Raw genomic sequence first — 18,598 nt, 5'->3', positions numbered from 1 at the left:
TATTATGCCATTAAGCCTCTCCTGCTCTCCTCTGAAGCAGCAGCAGGGTCCCTCTCCAATCTAAACAAGTCCTGGGTTCTTTCCCCTCCTCTCCCTGAAATTACCCGGCGACGCGTGCCTGAGTTTCTAATTGGCATGGCCGTCCCCGGAGACAGCCCCCTCCCTTCCTCCTAATGAAAAGCCTCGGCCTTAATTACACTTTCCAAACGCTGATTGTTATTGACAAAACTCCTGTGGCTCGGACAAACGACGGCAGATTAGCTCCATTACAGGCAGCCCTCCAAGAAGAAAAAGAGAGGGATTTGGAATCGACGATACAAAGTGTGGGGGAGCTTTCCGTGTTTCTCCCGTGTACCTTGGACTTAATTGCTCACGCCGCGGCTCCACTTAAGTTGTCTCTTTTTTCTGCCATTGTGATGCATCAGTGTATGTTGAGTGAGGGCACAAAAGCCTTGTTATGTTACTTGAGACTGAGAGAAAATGCTCATCTTTTGTCAATAAAGGATTGCTGATGGCAGCATGAGCAAACATGAGGCTTTGGCCTAATGCTTTTGTTTGCCTGCAAAAGGTACATAAACTGTCTAAAGCTGATAGGGGCAGAAGGTCCAAAATCAACACTTGTCAGAGAGATGGCCGCAACATGGACATAGAAGATAATCTCAAAGCACTCAGTCACATATGTTGGCCTCGTATAACTTAAACATTTTAATTTTGAAACTTATTTGACTTTGGTGTCAGGCCGGTGCTATGAACCTGTGTAGACTCAGTTTTCTTGATGAGTCCAAAGGAGAGCTCACCCTCTCAGTGGGAGCTTTCATTGCCTCTCTAATGACAAACTGTCATACATCCTGTTCTCAAAAAATAAGGAACTCCACGGTCAACACTCTTGCTGACCTCAGCGATGACTTTAAAAACAAATCTCCTGGCAGGACCGAACCAGTGATTATATGTTTTGTATCATAAGAATGTGTAACCACTACTGTATGTGAGCTGTTTGTGCATGAGTGCGTTTACAGAAGAATTTTCTGATGTGAAGCAGAATACCTTGTATTGTCCTTTTAAAAAAGGCTTTGCAGGCCTCACAAGAGGCCACTCCGTAGTGATACCCAGAGGCTATATCTCCACAGACCAAACACAGCCTCTTAGGAAGGGAGTTCAACATGTATTCGCATTTAATGGACGAGTCCTCCATGATGGTGCTGGAGCAGTCATCGTAACGCTTGCGGCAGGCGCCCGGCCCCAGCCCGCCGGGCGTGAACATGGGAGGAGAATCCAGGCCGTTGGAGTGGTTCATGGTGCTCACATAGCCCCCGCTGGCGTCCGAGTTGCCACTTGGGCTGTGATGGCTGACGGTGTCGATGACTGAAGATGGACTGGACGGCTCTGTCTTGATGTAGGACCCACAACTGGAAGGCAGGTGCCGGTCATCAGCGGCCATTCTATTCAGCAGCCTGTGGGAGGGGAGAGGGCAAGAGAGGACAGAGAAAAGGAAGACTGTAAGACGAAAATAGATTGACCTTTTTAACAGGTACATGGAAATTATTGTTTTATTTTAATTTCTACATATTTCATTCAAAATTTATGAAACATTTACTATGTTGAACTGCAGAGAATCTGACATGAATTTAATTTTGGTTTCACTCATAATTTCACATTCGCCACAGAACACACACACACACACACATACTCGCGCATACGCACACACACACTCGCGCACACACACACACACATACTCGCGCATACGCACACACACACTCGCGCACACACACACTCGCGCACACACACACACACACACACACACACACTCGCGCACACGCACACACACACACCAACATCTGCACCAGCTCCTCCTATTCATGGGTTTAAATGTCCCGATATATCTTGGGTGTGTGTTGGATTATCAGTTTTATCATTTGCCGAACACTGGAACACACTTGGTGCAGGACTGTGATGCGCTGCCAGTTTTGTGTTTTACAGGCGCCAGAAAACGCCCTCTTCTGCCTCTGCTCATCTGAATATATCGAAGTCTTGCACCTTAACCTTTTCTCTGAAACTGGGGAGAGCAACTTATCCACACAGGGCTAATTTTACAGCAGCAGACTGGCAGAGGAGATGGATAACTCAGTGTATTGGAGATGCGGTGTAGACACAGTGACCTGTTAGGGTCAAGGCAAGGTTACACATGAACATATAGACACACTCTTTGCATTGGTTACCGTGGCAAAGGTCAAAGGTCCCCTGCACTTGCCTGCATTAACAAAATTGAGCCTTGCATGGCTTATGCAAATACAGACACTGGGGCTCCTAGTGAGTGGCAGCTCGACAGACCAAGTTGGGCTTTACCACATTAGCTCCATTAGCATATTGCCAACTAATGGTAATGTTTACATATTTGACATGTGAGTTTAGCATCAGCACAGGGATGTTCACGCTCTCTGCCTGATTGGATGATAGCTGTCCGTCACAGAGCACCTGAGAGGAACCTAAGGCAGACGGCCTCCTGCTCAGGGCTGATTTAATTGTAAGGGTGGGTGACGGAGGGGTTCAGGCCCAGGGGTCAGTGGGTCAACCTTATTTTCTCACCCTGCCTGGCTGGGCCTGGTTGAGCCTCACTGGGCCTGTGGAGAGAGGGGTCAGCATGTCAAATTAGATCTCATTCCCCGGGTTTCCCTCCCTGCTGTCATGTATATTCATCCCAGCTCCAGGTGCCACCACTTCTGAAATTTTGAAAAAGGTTAACAGCTAAAATAAATAATAAAAATGGCCCCTGTTAAAGCTGTTGACCTTGTGGAGGCAGCCCTTTGTCTGAGCGATGTGGAATTCAACTGTCAAAATGTGGTCAATAGTCACTGAGTAATATAATATGAGAAATTCCAAAACAAAAATACTGACGCAAATCATTTTTAAATGGTAAAACGTGTTTTCTGTTTTGAAATGTGTACTCCACCTTGGCTGATGTCCTTGCACAAAGAAATTGGAAAAGTGAATTCATTCCATGTCTGTCTAAAATACAGCTTGTGGCTCTGAATAATAAATGCATATTGCATGTGTAAATTAATGCACGGCTCTGTATTCATCTGCTTTATGTTCTATATTTTAGATGAATATGTGCACCTGTGCAATAGGGCACCTGCACTTGCCTTATTAAAGGCTATATATTAAACCACAGCAGCAGAAGATGGCTCCATTTAGCTTTTATTTCGCAAATTCAGAGTAAGCTTAACCCTGGTTCAAAGGCCATCCTCAGGGTGACACTTAGCATAATTGCATAAGTGTCTTAACTGTTTCCCCTCCGGCTCTATGTGGTCATTTATAATAAATGTGGAGCCAGGCTCCCTTAACTCATTCTGCTATGACACATTATACCAAGGCTATGCTTATGTTTTTAACCAGCTGCATATATTGATTAATGATAGGAGGGGAATACTAACCACTTGAACCAAGATATTAATCAAACAGACTACAACATTTCTATAAATATTCCTAATCTCTAATGGGGCAGGTCCAATTTAAATCTATAACTACAACTGTGTATGAAAATGAATCATGAACATTAAATAGTTAGACAGCAGCAATGGTCCTAATAAATAATTCAATATGTGGACTACATGGTAATTAGCTTGTGTGCTACAGAGGGCAGACTGGAGAAGATGTGCTGAAATAACTGCTCTAAAATCCATAGTTCTGTCTTCTTCCTTTCATCCTCAAGGTAAGAGCTTTTCAAATGTTGCTGTCTGTTGCCCAGAGGAGAACTGCTCGTCTAAGATACACTATCTCCCTTTCTCTCTTTCTCTTCTGTTCTCCTCCTTTTGTTCCCTTTGTACCGATCAAAATTCATGCTGAGTAGTGGGTTATGGGTCTGCAATCGCACACTGTGCAGTTTGGTTTTAATTTGATTCCACCTGGCCCTCCTAACTGCGTTTCAGATCCCTAATATCATTCTAGTGGTGCTGCTGTGACCAGGATTAGGGGCCTAATGATCTGGCGGCTCGTCTCACACTTCTTTTGACTTCCTGAACATGCCTCAGCACTTCCTCACAGTGAACATTCGAGCACAGTGTCGGGAGAACGCTCTACATCCGGGAGCTAATTGACTCAATTTGTAGGTATTCCTGCTGCTCTTGGGTGAGTACAGAGCTCCTTCCTCCAGAGTGCCCTGTGTTCTCCGAGCGGACTGTAAGTGGAGAGGTGTGTGGTGAGGCTGACATCTGCAGCAGGAGGGTGACTCAGAGCCCTGGAATATGGGGTCTGTTAAGCCAGTGGCCCCAGATTGAGCGCAGGTACGACCAACTCAATTAGCTCCTGACAGACCTGCCTGAGCACAGACAGCCTCTGTATGGCCAGCATTTAGCTGCCACACTGACCCTTTTCAGGGGCCACTGCACCTCTTCCACTGTCACACACAGCACTGATGGACACAGCACAAACCCACTACAAGCAAAGTAATACCTGCAGACGGAGGTGCCACCAGGTCGGGAGCAGAGAGCTCTCCGGGGAGATGTAGATGACATGGATGTGGGGTCCGGCTGGCCCCTGGGGAAAAGGGGGAAATTGAGGTTCTCAGACATTTGGGTGAAATATGGAGGACTCTTGGTACCAGGTTAATGACTGTTGAGGGAATAAGGGCTGCATCCTCTGGAGGCAGCACATGTGGGGCCCAGTGCTGGTCTGGCTCACTGCACACGCTCTGTGCTTTTATGTGGCCCAGAATCAGGATGGAACAGAGATCTAGCAGAGAGGGGGGTACGCCTGTGGTTTGGTTGGAGGCAAGCCCCATACTCCAGCGGGACCCATTTTAATCTAACAGGGAGAGGTCCCTAATTTTGGAGTTTCTCATTCATTAGTCCTGCTCTAGCAGAGAAGGGAGAGGAGGGCCCTTTTATTAACAGATATGCCAGACACTCAAGAGAAGCAGACAGAGATTTATGATGTGCCGATATGTGGAGGCAAACAAAGGGAAGTCCAGAAGACATGGAATAGGGAAAGAAGGAAGCAGGCAGTAATTGATACATTAGGGCCCAAACACAGAGTGAGTGTCCTGTGTGCCTCCACTGAGAGCCAGGCCTGGATCAATAGCCCGTAGGCTAGAGGCTCGGGCCGGGTTACCACTGGGGGACCGGGCTGCGCTGTGGCTCGGGCAATTAAGTTTTTCAGTCTGCCGCAGAGTATTATATTTAGCTTCAGCCCGGTGAGGTGCAGTGGTCTTTATAAAGCCATGAGCTCACTCCACTACGACAACATGAGCCCGAGCTCCAGCAGCTCCTGAACAGATCACATCTATTGATCGGCTGCTCTTCCTGTTCAGAGCGGCCATGGCAGCAGACTCTGGCAGCAGACCCTGTGTGTGCCTGACGTAAACTGTCTGGGCCGCTGGGGGCAGATCCAGTTCTGACAACGGGCTGAGTTCAGGAAGTTGGGAGCAGCACGTGCCCACTCACTGTCAAGGGGCCACGGTCGAGACCAAAACAGATCATCTTTCTCAATGTAAAAAAAAATATATCCGCTTTATATATATACAGTATATATATACAGTATATATATATATATATATATAAACTACGGCAAAATTTAGCTTTTTACAGATGAAGAAAGCTTTTCTTGTACACTTTATTTTATTATTACGCATCCTTTATCAACCATCTTTTGGGAAATAAATTGACATCAGACATAATGTGAGACTGTAAAATGTAACTGATACACCGACAACAATATCTCAGTACTATCACTACGATACCAGGGAAAGGAAACTCATTCAGCACACTATAGGTCGAGTTTGACTGCCCAGAATGCGCATTACTAGTGTGTCAAAGCGTAGGATACAGGACAGCTCCGCAGAATACAGCCCAGTGCATATATACTGCAGGTGTGGACACAACCGACTGTGCATTGCAGGATGGAGGCATAAAGTCATGCATGAAATTACTCCATTAATCTTTCCTTATGGGGAATCACTACTTGCGTAAGACAAAGAGCCTGCCTCACTCACTGGTGCCATAAATGATCGCCTTCATTAAAAGAAGCCAAATACAAACAAAGACCAAAATACTAGAACATGGTAATGAAGAGGCAGAAATGAACAGGTTTATCAGGGACGCTGGGGCATTTCGACAACAATCCGCAGAGCAAATGTTTGTTCAGTCTGAGGGGGCGCGTGCAAGAGCTGCTCGTCGCTGAGATTAGAACAACCGTGACACACACAGGAAGGAAACCAGTGCGTTTTACTGGGAATCGGTTTAGTTCACCACAGCCACTGCTGGTGCAAGTGCAATAGCCCCCGGCTTTGGATCGGCTCATCTTCACCAGCTGACACACTGTGCTCAAAAACAGTGTTGGGAATAAAAGGGAAAGGATAGCCTCTTTTTTTATTTGTTCAAACTGAAGTAAATACACGCCAGTTTAGATTATTGCCCATAAGTTCAGAAAGTTTTCTTCTCTTTTTTATTACTTTGGATACTAAAGTCAAACTAAAATCTCTACATTGGTTTCCCTACAATACAAGTTTGTTTCTTTTTTTATATTGAAAATGAAAAATTAACCCAATCAATGCGTAACATTCATAAAAGTGTAAGTTTGTGGAAAACATCATTAATTGTCAGTATCCAAATTTCTCCATAATAACACGGGTAAAGCCTGCGGAGGGAAGGGCACACTGTGGGTCCCACACTTGCCAGGCCACAGAGCGGAGCCTTGGTGAAGCTGTCAGTGAGAATCACAGCTGCTAAGCGTGACGGCCCATTTCAATATTGATTTCATAAATAAACAAAGCTAACCATCGATCCTAATGTTATTTTGCATTTCAATTACCGCTCTGAAACACAAGCTTCAAACATCGGGCTGCTCGATACCAATGAGCTTTTCTGATAAACACCCTGTACAATTATCCCACATTGTATCGCAATTTCAAAGTGCGAGGAGGAAAACGCAATAAAAAACGGGGGAAAGACTTTTAAAATGAAACGCAATGAGTCTAGCTCTGCTGTGGACGATGGCACAGACTTTTTGCAACTTTTGAAGTATGATAATGAATGCAATGCTGCTGCTGTGTCAGTGCTAGCGCCGCCAAAAGGGCAGAAAAGCCTACGGCTGTGTCGTCCTGTTATCAGACATTTTTGATTATTTTTTCATTTGTTTATATCCGCTGTTATCTGAATCAGGGATTTATTTTTTTGATTGTTTGACTGTTAAAAATAAAAATAAACAAGGGGATTGAACTATATCGTTTTGAAATATGTAGAATTGAGAACCTGCTTGGGAAGGGCTGATGTGACATCTTGTAAGTTTGATGGAAGAAGGATTTACAAGGTGCGCCTATATCAAATATTTCGCTGCTCTAACTCATATGCCGGCACAGTGGTCACAAATGTGGTTATCCTGTGCATCCCTATGTGGCCTGCAGTGATAACATGCTCCCCCTCCCCCAACACAGAAGCTGAGTGACATATTTACAGGAAAAGTAATGATACTAGATACCAGAAATGAGAGGGCTCCAGCGTGGCCAGGGGACGCAGGAATCTCTCTAATGAATTGGACAAAGCCCTGTTGGTACAAGACACAAGGTTTCAGAATTGGATCAAACTCAGTGTAAAACATGCTTTTAGTCACATCCCAGCTCAGGACAGAACAGGCGGGAGTGAGAGACGGACGGACGGACGGACGGATGGACGGACAGGGGGCAGCCACCGCCGGCCCATAGCGGCGTGGTCAGTGGTCACTCTCTCGGCCAGGAGGAGCCTCTTCTGGTAATGTATTCCGAAACCAAATTACCGTAAGCTGATCCCATCTGGATAGTGTCTGTGCGCGGCTGCTTTGGTTACCCACCGCTGCCTCGAGCCCGCGATAGCATCTCCATGAAGACAGCAAAAATCTGATTACCCCAATAACAATGAAACACTTGGTCAAAGAGCAAAGAGCTTTTAACTTAAGATACACTAATGTAATTCCCGCGCCTTGTTTTTCTGAAACCTAATAAGAATCAAGCAGGCGGAGCGTTTGCAGCCTCTAAAGTAGCAGACCGGGAATGGAGTCAAACAAATTGAAATCTAATTCATCAATGTGTGCTCACTTTCAACTGCCCATCTATAAAAAAATAAAATAAAAAAAACAACAACATGAAAAAGCTTTTATTTGATGAAAGGAAATTGAAAAGCCTTTAGTTTGTGATGGCCATGGTAATGTTTTGAAAGAATAAATGAGAGGAAAGGAATCACATTTCTATAAACTACTAAAGGTTTTCTAAATATGACAAAACGAAACTGACAAGACCCAACACAAGCAGTTAATTCAACACAGAACAACAAAACAAATGGAGTCTTTAACAAATAAGTTACAAAACAGACGGGGAATATGTAAAAAAAAGTCTGTCGTAATATGTTTTTTTTCTTTCTTTTTTTTTTTGAAGGCAGATTGTCAGGCGTTGGGGAAGCCCTGAGGTCAGTCTATAGAGTGCACACTACAACGCCGCTGTGCTAATTACATGGAGCGCATTCGTCCCACTAATCCTCTCAGACAAGAGGGGCAGAACGGAGGAGCAAACGGGGGCTGAGAGGGGACAGGCAGGAGGGCAGGAAGGCAGCGAAAAGAGCAGCACGCTCAGGCCAGCGCTGGAGAGCTCCCACAGCCAAGTCACACAAGTACGCAGCGCACACAACCACAGGCTCTCACTCACACATCTGCACGTTTATATGAATAAAGCCATTATCAATACATCCATCTTTCTTCCCAATGTGGTGCAGCTCAGAAAATCTGTTTCTTAAATTTATTCTAAACAGTTATAAATACGAGTATAATATTGAGTTTGGTATTTTACAGTTTGGTATTTTACAGTGTGTTTATATTGTTAAGAGTCTTAACAATGACATGGAGAAAAGTCTACAAGTAAAAGAGGAAACTATTATTATTATTTGCTTATTATTTAATACAAAATTAATCACAGTTTAAAGGAATTATTTGTGTGGAATGTGTGTTATCAGCTGTATAATATAAGCTATATTCAGCTACATCGATTAATAAAGAGTACATGTTTTAAAAAAAGAGAATAAAATAACGTCAGCAAATTAGTATATAAAAGTAAGCTCAAGAGGTTTTATTGTCATTACACAACGGTGCAACAATATTGCATAGATCAGATGGAGGGTTTGTGCAGCAGTTAAGTTTCATTTCAAACTAAATCTGAAACGCCATCCATATGATCTACACATTTGCAAAATGACAATTAAAGCACTTTATTTACTCTACTAAAAGGAATTTATTTAATTTAATTAATTTGCAAAACTACATGTTGTTAATACAGTTTTATTTCCTGCAACATGTTTGTTCAAATCAACAGAACATCACGACACACAGAAAGGTTCGCCTGTGTAAATTTGAGTTAAAATAAGGCAGAATAGAAAAATACGAGTAACGTTCATTTGCAAGAGCAACCACTCCACAACGAAAAAGTTAGGAAATCTGTCAAGAAAACTCTTATTATAATGTATTAAGGTGTAATATGTTTTGATATAAAACATGACTAAATAAACTACAATAAACCACTGTAATGATTCCTATGTCAAAAGCAAAATAAAACAAGCCTTTGTGACACAAATTTACAATGATTGAAAAAATTATTCGTTTTTCACCCGTTTTCTGATGAATTCCAATGGAGAATATAATCATTACCAAAGGAGACAATTCACTGATCCAAATAGTTAGTTTGAGTGTTAAGATAATATTGCTATAGTCACAAACATTTTCCTCACCTAAGTTAAATGTTGAAGCATTGACTGTGTGTTGCCTCGACAAAATAAACATTAGTAGAGTGCAAGGCAGAGGCTCAAGTCCCAGCTGTTCCTACTGTCGGCACCTACACTGGCCGTTTTGCCCTGTCTTCAGAAATAAGTTAACTTTACAAAATATTTCAGAATTATTTCACACTCACTGGGCACAACTGTGCTCTAACAAAGTCATCAACACACACTCTGTAATCCTGACTAGACAGGTACCTCAACCCCTTTAGAAAATAACCTCCTCTGCTTCAGGGCATGCAAAATCAATTGGCCATGCTCTGAATAAAATTTGGAATAGGCAATAACATAATTAAAATGATCCTGCATTGAACCTCCACCTGCCTTGTGCTACATTAAAACGAAAGAAAGTCTCTCCCGTGGAACAGTGTGCAGAGAAAGTTTGACAGACCAAAACAGAGTCACAGACACATAGAGGCACAACTAATGAAAGTGAGGTTAATGAGAGAAGAAAGAGGTGCACCTACTGGTTATGATAGCTGAGAGGGTCTGGAAGACAAAGTTCTGAAATGTCCATCAGTCCAGTTTTAGCATTCCAGGAATAAGAGCAGAGGACAGAGAAAACAGTTGAGAGTTTCTTCCCAAGACGCAGCAGAGCAGCTCAGAGACAGCAGCGGCGTCCGGCAGCCCCTCCAGCGGCACTCCCCCCGGCCTGCACAGGTCTGTGGCACTGGGACGGGCTGGGAGCGTGCATGTGTGGATCTGAGACAGGACAGTGTGCGGAGAGAGAGTGAGAGAGGGGGAGACTGGGAGAGGGAGGGACCAGGTGCAGCGGCAGGCGGCACTGGGATGAGCGCTAAGATGGAGAGAGCATGAGAGCGCGGCTACAGGAATGACTCTTTCCATGCTCGGGATAGGGCTCTTTAAGACTGGAGGGCTTGATGAATATGGAACAGCTGCTGTTGGCTGGCTCCGAGGGGCAGGACTTAAAGCGACAGAGGGGCCGGCGGAGCACCGGGAGGAGGGCTCCAACGCTCACTCGCACTCTGCCCGAGAGGAGACAGCAGCCGCATGGCACATCAGCATAGCACAACAAACGCAGGAGCACCGTGGACACTACGACAGGAGGGTCACGAGTCAAGAGCTGCAGTCATGTGCAGCAGCTAGAGAGTAAAGGAAACATCTTATTTGAACTGCACTCAGTTCCTTGAGAAATAGCTTCATTTTCGAATTTTTTTTTTTATAAGTGTATAAGTATATAAGTGTATATCAATGTTCCAAATCATGCACTTTTATTGTAATGTGTATAGTGTCTGAGATCAAACCTTTCTTTGTTTTCTGTCACAAATATAAAATGTGTTGATGTAGCTTTACATCATGAAAAGCTGTTCTCTGCAACAATATAATATACCATAGACACCATAAAAAACTGTCGCCTACTTTGAACACATCCTGGTCCATCCGCCACAGAGTGCACTTCACTTTCTAAAAGCCATCGCTGAGAACAGTAAATGTATTTATTGAGCTGTGTGCCTTGCTCTGTTAGAGCGTGTTCCATGTGAGGGGAGCGTCGAAAAGCTCTGGCCACCTGTGAGATGATCTCAGTTATACTCAGCTTCTGAAGCACTGGAAAATCCAGCTCTGTCTCCTCTAACCCCTGCTTTAGAAGCGCCTGTGTTTCAGTGTTGATCAAGCTCAGTAAGAATGTGGAGAATGCAGATACCATTTCACAGACAGTGAGGGTCTGCATGTTACTGTATCCCCACATTATAGGAACAGAGATTACCATGGGGTCTTATTGAAATGAGTATGTCCTGGCTCCTCAGCCACACTTTCAAGCAAACAAGACAAGCCAGATTTCCACTTTTCTGCAAGGTGCAATCTAAACACAAATAGTTTAAATCCAGATTAAGTCTGGATGAGTAAAGGAGCTCAACCTGCAGCCTGTGCCCAAAGCAGTGTGACCGCTTATATCCTGCTGTTTCTCTCTGAAACCGGAACTGCATAAGCCCTGGAGAGGAATCCAGTTGCATTCATCAGTCCACGTTTCTGTAATCAATGCAAAAACATCACGCAATGCCTATTGATCATCACAGGCCTATTGATGAGCAGCAGTGGTGTCTCCAGTGCACATCACACAGCACTGGCTCTGTACTGAAAGAGAGCAAAATCGAACACAATAACAAAAAACAGCCTATTCTTCTATTTTTTTGTAAATAGGTTCAAATGTTTATTGAAATAGTAAAAAAAAACTCAGGAAGAATGGGTTTTTGACAACATTTGCGCCCTGCAGTACAGTCTCAGCACACTATCTCACATGTCACATGAGCGATATGAACGTGTCTCTGACTTTCATATGAACTGCTATGGAAAAATCTCAGCTGATCTGCCAGAAAAGACTGTGATTAAAAAAAACACACACACAAGAAAAAAAAACAATGAATACCGCTTAACGCACACTCAATCATCAGTCATAAAGAACAGACTCAAAGTGTTCAAGTTCAGTTTGGGCAACAACAAAACGCGCTCCCACCTCGAGCCTTGACCACAAAAAATACAACGAAATAAAAACAACACAAACAAATAAACAAACAAACAAACAAACAAAAAATGACGCAAATTCATCTTTCTGACAGTCATTTTCTAGATGCCTGCAGCGAGCGTCTCAATTAACAGCGCGAGGACCGCACTTACAGCTACAGGTGCATGACCCCCATTCAAGAAATTACATGATATTTAGCTGCAAAACAAATTATAATGTAAGCACACAGAAAAACTTAGTCTACAGACGCAGCCAATAAAAGGCAGCTCAGTGAGTGCGGATCTTACTTGCACAAGTGTCACTCCACGGACGGCTCCGCAGCATGGTGTCGGGCGAGCGGGGCAGAAGAGGGGCATGAGAGGGGCTGTAGTGTCGCGCTCTGGTCCCGGGATGGGGAGGCAGTGCGGGGCAGTGGCTGTGCGTCACCGCGCGCACCGTTCAACAGGGAGATACAGGAGACACCGCAGCCGCCCCTCCTCCGGTGCGCACCTGGTAACTAATCCAACACCTCCTGCGAGCAACGGGACCAGGGTGAGCGAGGTCAAATGTGGTTAAAACCAGCGCAATAAAGGATATTGTTCTCAAGTTTTAATAAAAACATGTAGTGTATTGATGATTTGAATAGATGCATGATGCAAAACGTCATTGCTGGCCTTTACAAAGTCTTTTTTCTTTCTTTTTGAACTAAACTTTTGGGTTTAATTCGACAGGCACGCGAGGACATGGAGCTGCACGTGCTAGAATATCAGCATAACAGTGCAACATGGTTAATTGGTTCCTGTTCGAGTTTCGTTTTGGGGACTTAGGAAAAACGTCAGGTGACAGATTGGCAAAACAAAAAAAGGTTGAACGTCGCCACGCTGGCCGTCGGTTTCCACCAGGTTTCCACTGTCGATGAATAAATAACAGCACAATAGCTGCGTCTCGTCTGTGGCTGATCTCAGTCGCTGGATCACATAACCCATGTGTCCACAGCTGCACTTTGCTCCACATTTCAGGGGCCTCTGCTCTCAGCTACACCCAGATGTATGGGGATTATTAACAGGCTGAAATGTATAGGTTACTCACAGAAAGGTCATCACAGAGTTACTCAATAAAATAAAACAACATAAAAAAAAATACATACTTGGCCACAGTCTAAGGCGCCTGTATGTTCTGACTATTATTTAACAGTGAATAAGTAATAAAAATCTGTCATTATTATTATGACTCTATATGTATCATTATGTACATTTAACATTCCCAGTCTTGTGTGCAGAATGGCCCCAGAGCAACAGTCCTTCAGCACGAGCCGACTCCATCATCTCCACTAGAGGGAGGGCTATCTCAACACAGCTACCACCGACTCTCTACAGCAGCTACCGGTACACTTTATTTATTTATTTATTCATTTTCTTAGGGTGATGGTGTAATTCATAAAAGGGATGAATGACAGACAGGACAGTGCCGGGCTAAACCTTTAATCCCGACTGCCATTAGGTCTGCAGTGCAATGTATGTTTGACAAAATCTATTCAGTTCACGGTGCACTTTTTAAACACGTTCAGTCCATGAGCATTAATACTTGAGAACTTGGTCAGAACGTGTTTGTTTGTGGCTGAGCTTTAGAGAATGTCCAGTTCAAAAGTTATTTCAAATAACTTACAATGAAAAGGCAGCAATTTCACAAAGACGAAATCTATTTAGCGAGTTTGTGGAATAATTTGGATCAGTTCTCTCAAAACTTTCTTTCTTTCTGCCCTGGGGCCCGTTTGCTTTCTGAAGCCCATGTATCTTCTCATAAGAGTGTGTGTTGTTCTGTTGACTTTCTGTATTTGACTTGAGAGCTTAGACTGATTCCACCAAAAGCATGCTTGGGTCCACGGAGCTCCCTAACCCAATTACAGTGTTGGTAATCCAGTGAAAAGAAAAATGTGTGCGAAGAGAGTGGCCGAGGCGGAGAGTGAAATCCATGGAGCAACTACAAATACGTATGAGGTCCAGGCATCAATCTCCAGCTCTGCTCCAAATACTGCATAATTCAACCCCAAAGATTTTTTCTCTGAGAGATCCAAACCAAATCAGAGGGTCTTGTTCCACCTGCTGTCAGCCCTACCCCGTCCCCACACTCAGTAAATCTCATTTAGAAGACATCTTTCTCCTTGTTCCCTTCTGTCCCGGGCGTTTCTAACTGTCTCTCTCTTTGAATACAGCCCAGCGTGGGCCCTAAATTCAGTTGGCTAACAAACATGGACAGGTGGGTTTTAGTGCTACTGAATATCTTTGAGTGAACTGAGTGCCTGCACAGTGCTCGGTGTCTGAACGTCTGTGCGGGTTTACGTCAGCTTCACTGTTTATGTTGATATTACGATATGTTCTGACGGGTGCTAAGGTTCTTCTCTGCGATCCTACACAGCCTCACAGCGAGATGGCATCTCTGGCTGGAGTGGCAGTCTGGAAATGAGATAAGGACGTCTGATTCATAGGATCTGACAGGAAATCTATACTCTGCAATGTTTATAATCCTGCCATTACTACACAGCCCAATGAAAGAACAATAATCCAATCATTCAGTCCATATTTACCTGAGGCAGATTCTCGCGCTTAGAGCAAAGTGCATTGTGCTGTGACGGAGGGAGGCTGTAAAACAGCTGATAGGCCTGTGTTTTTACGCAGAGGAGAGTGACCAGTGAAGCAGCTCTGGCCTCTGGGGACACATGTGTCCACACACACCTGAGTGACTCTGTAGGTAAGTGCCATCCATTACTCATCATTGACTCAGTATTGATTTACAAATAACTTTGAGAAAAACAACTAATCACAACATCCAAATGCACATGGATATGAAATGAATATAATTTAGATATTGTACTATGTCCCGGGAACTTCATTGCAGTGAAGCTCTAAATTGTCACGTGCACTTAATTGGTCAACCAACTCAGTCCAGCCGCAGATTCAGCTTAGATATAACGTAGAATCGAGATTTAAATAAGAAATGGGTTGTTTCTTGTTTCGGTTTATACTAGATCAGAGGGACCTAAGATTCATGCACTGAGCAGCTGTGGTATGGTGAGTTTCATGACGGGCTCCCCATGAGCAGGCACAGAGGAATACTGTGGCACTTATCATAGTCTTTCATGGACAGTATGCGCTGCACCTCATTGTGTACGAGGGGGGAGGTTTATCTTATTTGGAAAAGTGAAGGGGGCCTGCCCTTATCTGTCAATAAACAGTAATTAGATTTTGTGGCCGATAGCGTCGATTGGTTTCTAATCTAGCTGTCGCCCTAGACGTGTGTAATTAAAATCCCAATTGATAAAGGGGCAAAAGCCCGCCCACACCAGCACTTTAACAGAGCAAACCCCGACCCCTTGAAAACACAAACAAGACAGAGATATGAGAGAAGGCCTACGGAGAAAACTGCACTTCGTATTGATCAGCTCTATCTGCCTTCCTATCAATGCCCTTTTCCCCCACAATGAAGAAGCTAGTACAAAGGTTTCTGACGCCAAACTTCACAGAAAATCCTCATCTTCATCTTCCCTAAAAATGTACGTACCTAATTATTACCTAAAAACATAAAGTTAATCGCAACAACTATGCTGGAATCAGCAATGGCTGACAATATGTTAGAAAATGCATTTGTGTGGCCCCCGTGTTAAGACTATTGACCCTGAACTCTCAGATGTCTCTGGATCAGATCTTCAAATATGATCCATCCATCCATCCATTTTCTTCCGCTTTATCCGGGGCCGGGTCGCGGGGGCAGCAGTCTCAGCAGAGAGCCCAAACTTCCCGATCCAAGCACAACTCCTCCAGCTGTTCTGGAGGAGGTGTGCTTGGAGGTGTCCATTTTCTTCCGCTTTATCCGGGGCCGGGTCTCGGAGACATAGTCCCACCAGCGTGTCCTGGATCTTCCACGAGGCCTTGTCCCACTAGGACATGCCTGGAACACCTCCCGTGGGAGGCGACCAGGAGGCATCCGAAACAGATGCCCGAGCCACCTCAGCTGGCTCCTTTCGACGTGAAGGAGCAGCGACTCTACTCCAAGCTCCTCCCGGGTAACTGAGCTCCTGACCCGATCTTGAAGGGTGCGCCCAGCCACCCTGCGGAGGAAACTCATTTCGGCCGCTTGTATTCGCGATCTTGTCCTTTCGGTCATGAACCAGATCTCATGACCGTAGGTGAGGGTGGGAACGTAGATCGATCGGTAAATCGAGAGCTTTGCCCCGACTCAGCTCCCTCTTCACCATGACAGACCGACACAGCGACCGCATCACTGCTGACGCCGCACAGATCCGTCTGTCGATCTCACGCTCCATCCGCCCCTCACTCGTGAACAAGACCCCGAGATACTTGAACTCCTCCACTTGAGGTAAGGACTCCCCACCGACTTGTAGAGGGGAAACCACCTTTTTCCGGTGGAGAACCATGGCCTCAGATTTGGAGGTGCTGATCCCCATCCCGGCCGCTACACGCTCGGCTGCAAACCGCCCCAGAGCAGCTGAAGGTCCTGATTTGTTGAAGCCATCAGAACAACATCATCTGCAAACAGCAGAGATGAGATCGTGAGGCTCCCAAACCGAACATCCTCCGGTTCCTGGGTGCACCTAGAAATTCTGTCCATAAAGGTAATGAATAGAACTGGTGACAGCCCTAGCGGAGACCAACACGCACCGGGAACAGGTCTGACTTACTGCCGGCGCTCGGGTTCGAGCCCCAACCCCAGGCCTGGCTCCAGGGTGGGGCCCTGGTTGTGCCATGCAGGGCGACGTCTCGGATCTTGTTGCTGTACTGTCCATAGAAGTCTTGTGAGCTGCTCTTCGTCTGACCCTTCACCTCGGACCTGTTTGCCATGGGAGACCCTACCAGGGGCATAAAGTCCCAGACAACATAGCTCCTCTGATCCTTCAGGCACTCAAACAACCCCACCACGTTAAGGTAGCAGCTCACGGGGTCGTCTTCAAATATTTTTTTTTATTTGTCATGTCTTCAAATATGACAAATAAAATAATGCTTAACCATAAGTGAGGCCACAGAATGAAGTTGGTTCTAAATGAATGCCACAAGACTATACAAAAATTGTAATACAGAATATACCAAGCATACTGACACTTGCTTAAAGGAATAGGCCACATACTGAGATATGTTCTTACCTTAGCTTTGACAAGTTCTTTAGGACCTGTATGATCCCGTGCCTTCAATCGCGTAAACACAGCGCAGACGGCGTTAGCATTTAGCCTCTCCCTCTCTAGCTCCAAAACAGGTCAAGATAGAAGCTACCAAGCTCTTCCACGTTTTCCCTATTTAAATACGTGAAGTGTTACACTACAAAGTATAATTACACAAAATTAAACAATGTGGATTTTCTACGCGGATATAAGGGGGAACTATATTGTAAGGCGTAATAATACCAGGAGAAGTTTCAGTAGTAGTTAACTTTACTGCGCGGATGCCAAATTACTCCTGGTATTATTACGCCTTACAATATAGTTCCCCCTTTTATCCGCTTAGAAAATCCACATTGTTTAATTTTGTGTAATTATACTTTGTAGTGGAACACTTCACATAACCATATTTAAATAGGGAAAACGGGAAGAGCTTGGTAGCTTCTATCTTGACCAGTTTTGGAGCTATAGTGGAGAGAGGGAGAGGCTAAATGCTAACGCCGTCTGCGCTGTGTTTACGTGACTGAAGGCACGGGTGAAGATCAGACAGGTCCTAAACAACTCGTCAAAGCTAAGGTAAGAACACATCTCAGTATGTAAACGGAGGCCTATTCCTTTAAATGAAAGGTTCCCAGACACGTGTTCCACTTATATAAACATATTTATTTGGCTCAACAAACCAATGTCCACATACACATGTGACCCGATGACACGACCCGACACGGTCAAGAAGAATTGTCCCCGTTAAGCAGGACCTGGTTACATCTGATGACGCCTTATATAGTCCCAGGTAGGAAAAAGAGAGACATAGTGCCTTATAGAGGCGACGGTGGCGCAGATGGTAGAGCAGGTCGTCTCATGATCGGAAGATCAGGGGTTCGATTCCCACCTCCTGAAAGTGCACACTGTCGTTGTGTCCTTGGGCAAGACACTTCACCCACATTGCCCCCAGTGTCTGCGTACATTGGTGTATGAATGAGAGTATGAATGGGTGAGTGGATCCTTGCTGTAAAGCGCTTTGAGTGCCTAATGTAGGTGGAAAAGCGCTATATAAGTTGAGACCATTTACCATTTACCATAGAGGCAGGGGTGAAATAACAGCGACAAATCACAAATGGCAACTACAAACCCATAAGCAATGTTTCAGTTAAATGGCCATTATTTTTCTTTTAGTGCCTCCGTTTTGTA

General features: G+C 44.6%; 1 protein-coding gene across 7 annotated transcripts in view; it reads right to left on the bottom strand.

The window, feature by feature from the left end:
• The window catches only part of esrrb (estrogen-related receptor beta), a 32,529-nt gene extending 21,748 nt beyond the window's left edge, over positions 1–10,781 (bottom strand). For 2 of the 7 annotated variants that reach the window (XM_079573071.1, XM_079573073.1), the window contains exons 1-4: positions 10,250–10,781; positions 7,471–7,536; positions 4,450–4,533; positions 1,045–1,451 (exon numbers count right to left, since the gene is read on the bottom strand). In XM_079573071.1, coding sequence (XP_079429197.1) covers positions 1,045–1,451; positions 4,450–4,533; positions 7,471–7,536; positions 10,250–10,299 — 607 coding nt within the window. In that variant the 5' untranslated portion in view covers positions 10,300–10,781. The remainder of the gene's footprint in view (positions 1–1,044; positions 1,452–4,449; positions 4,534–7,470; positions 7,537–10,249) is intronic. The other 5 variants (XM_079573074.1, XM_079573076.1, XM_079573075.1 and 2 more) reach the window with 3 other exon arrangements.
• Between the last annotated feature and the right edge of the window lie 7,817 nt (positions 10,782–18,598).

This window comes from Gobius niger, assembly GCF_951799975.1.
Source record: "Gobius niger genome assembly, chromosome: 16".
In the NCBI taxonomy this organism is placed as follows: domain Eukaryota; kingdom Metazoa; phylum Chordata; class Actinopteri; order Gobiiformes; family Gobiidae; genus Gobius; species Gobius niger.
This window is presented reverse-complemented; position numbering and strand designations above follow the sequence as displayed.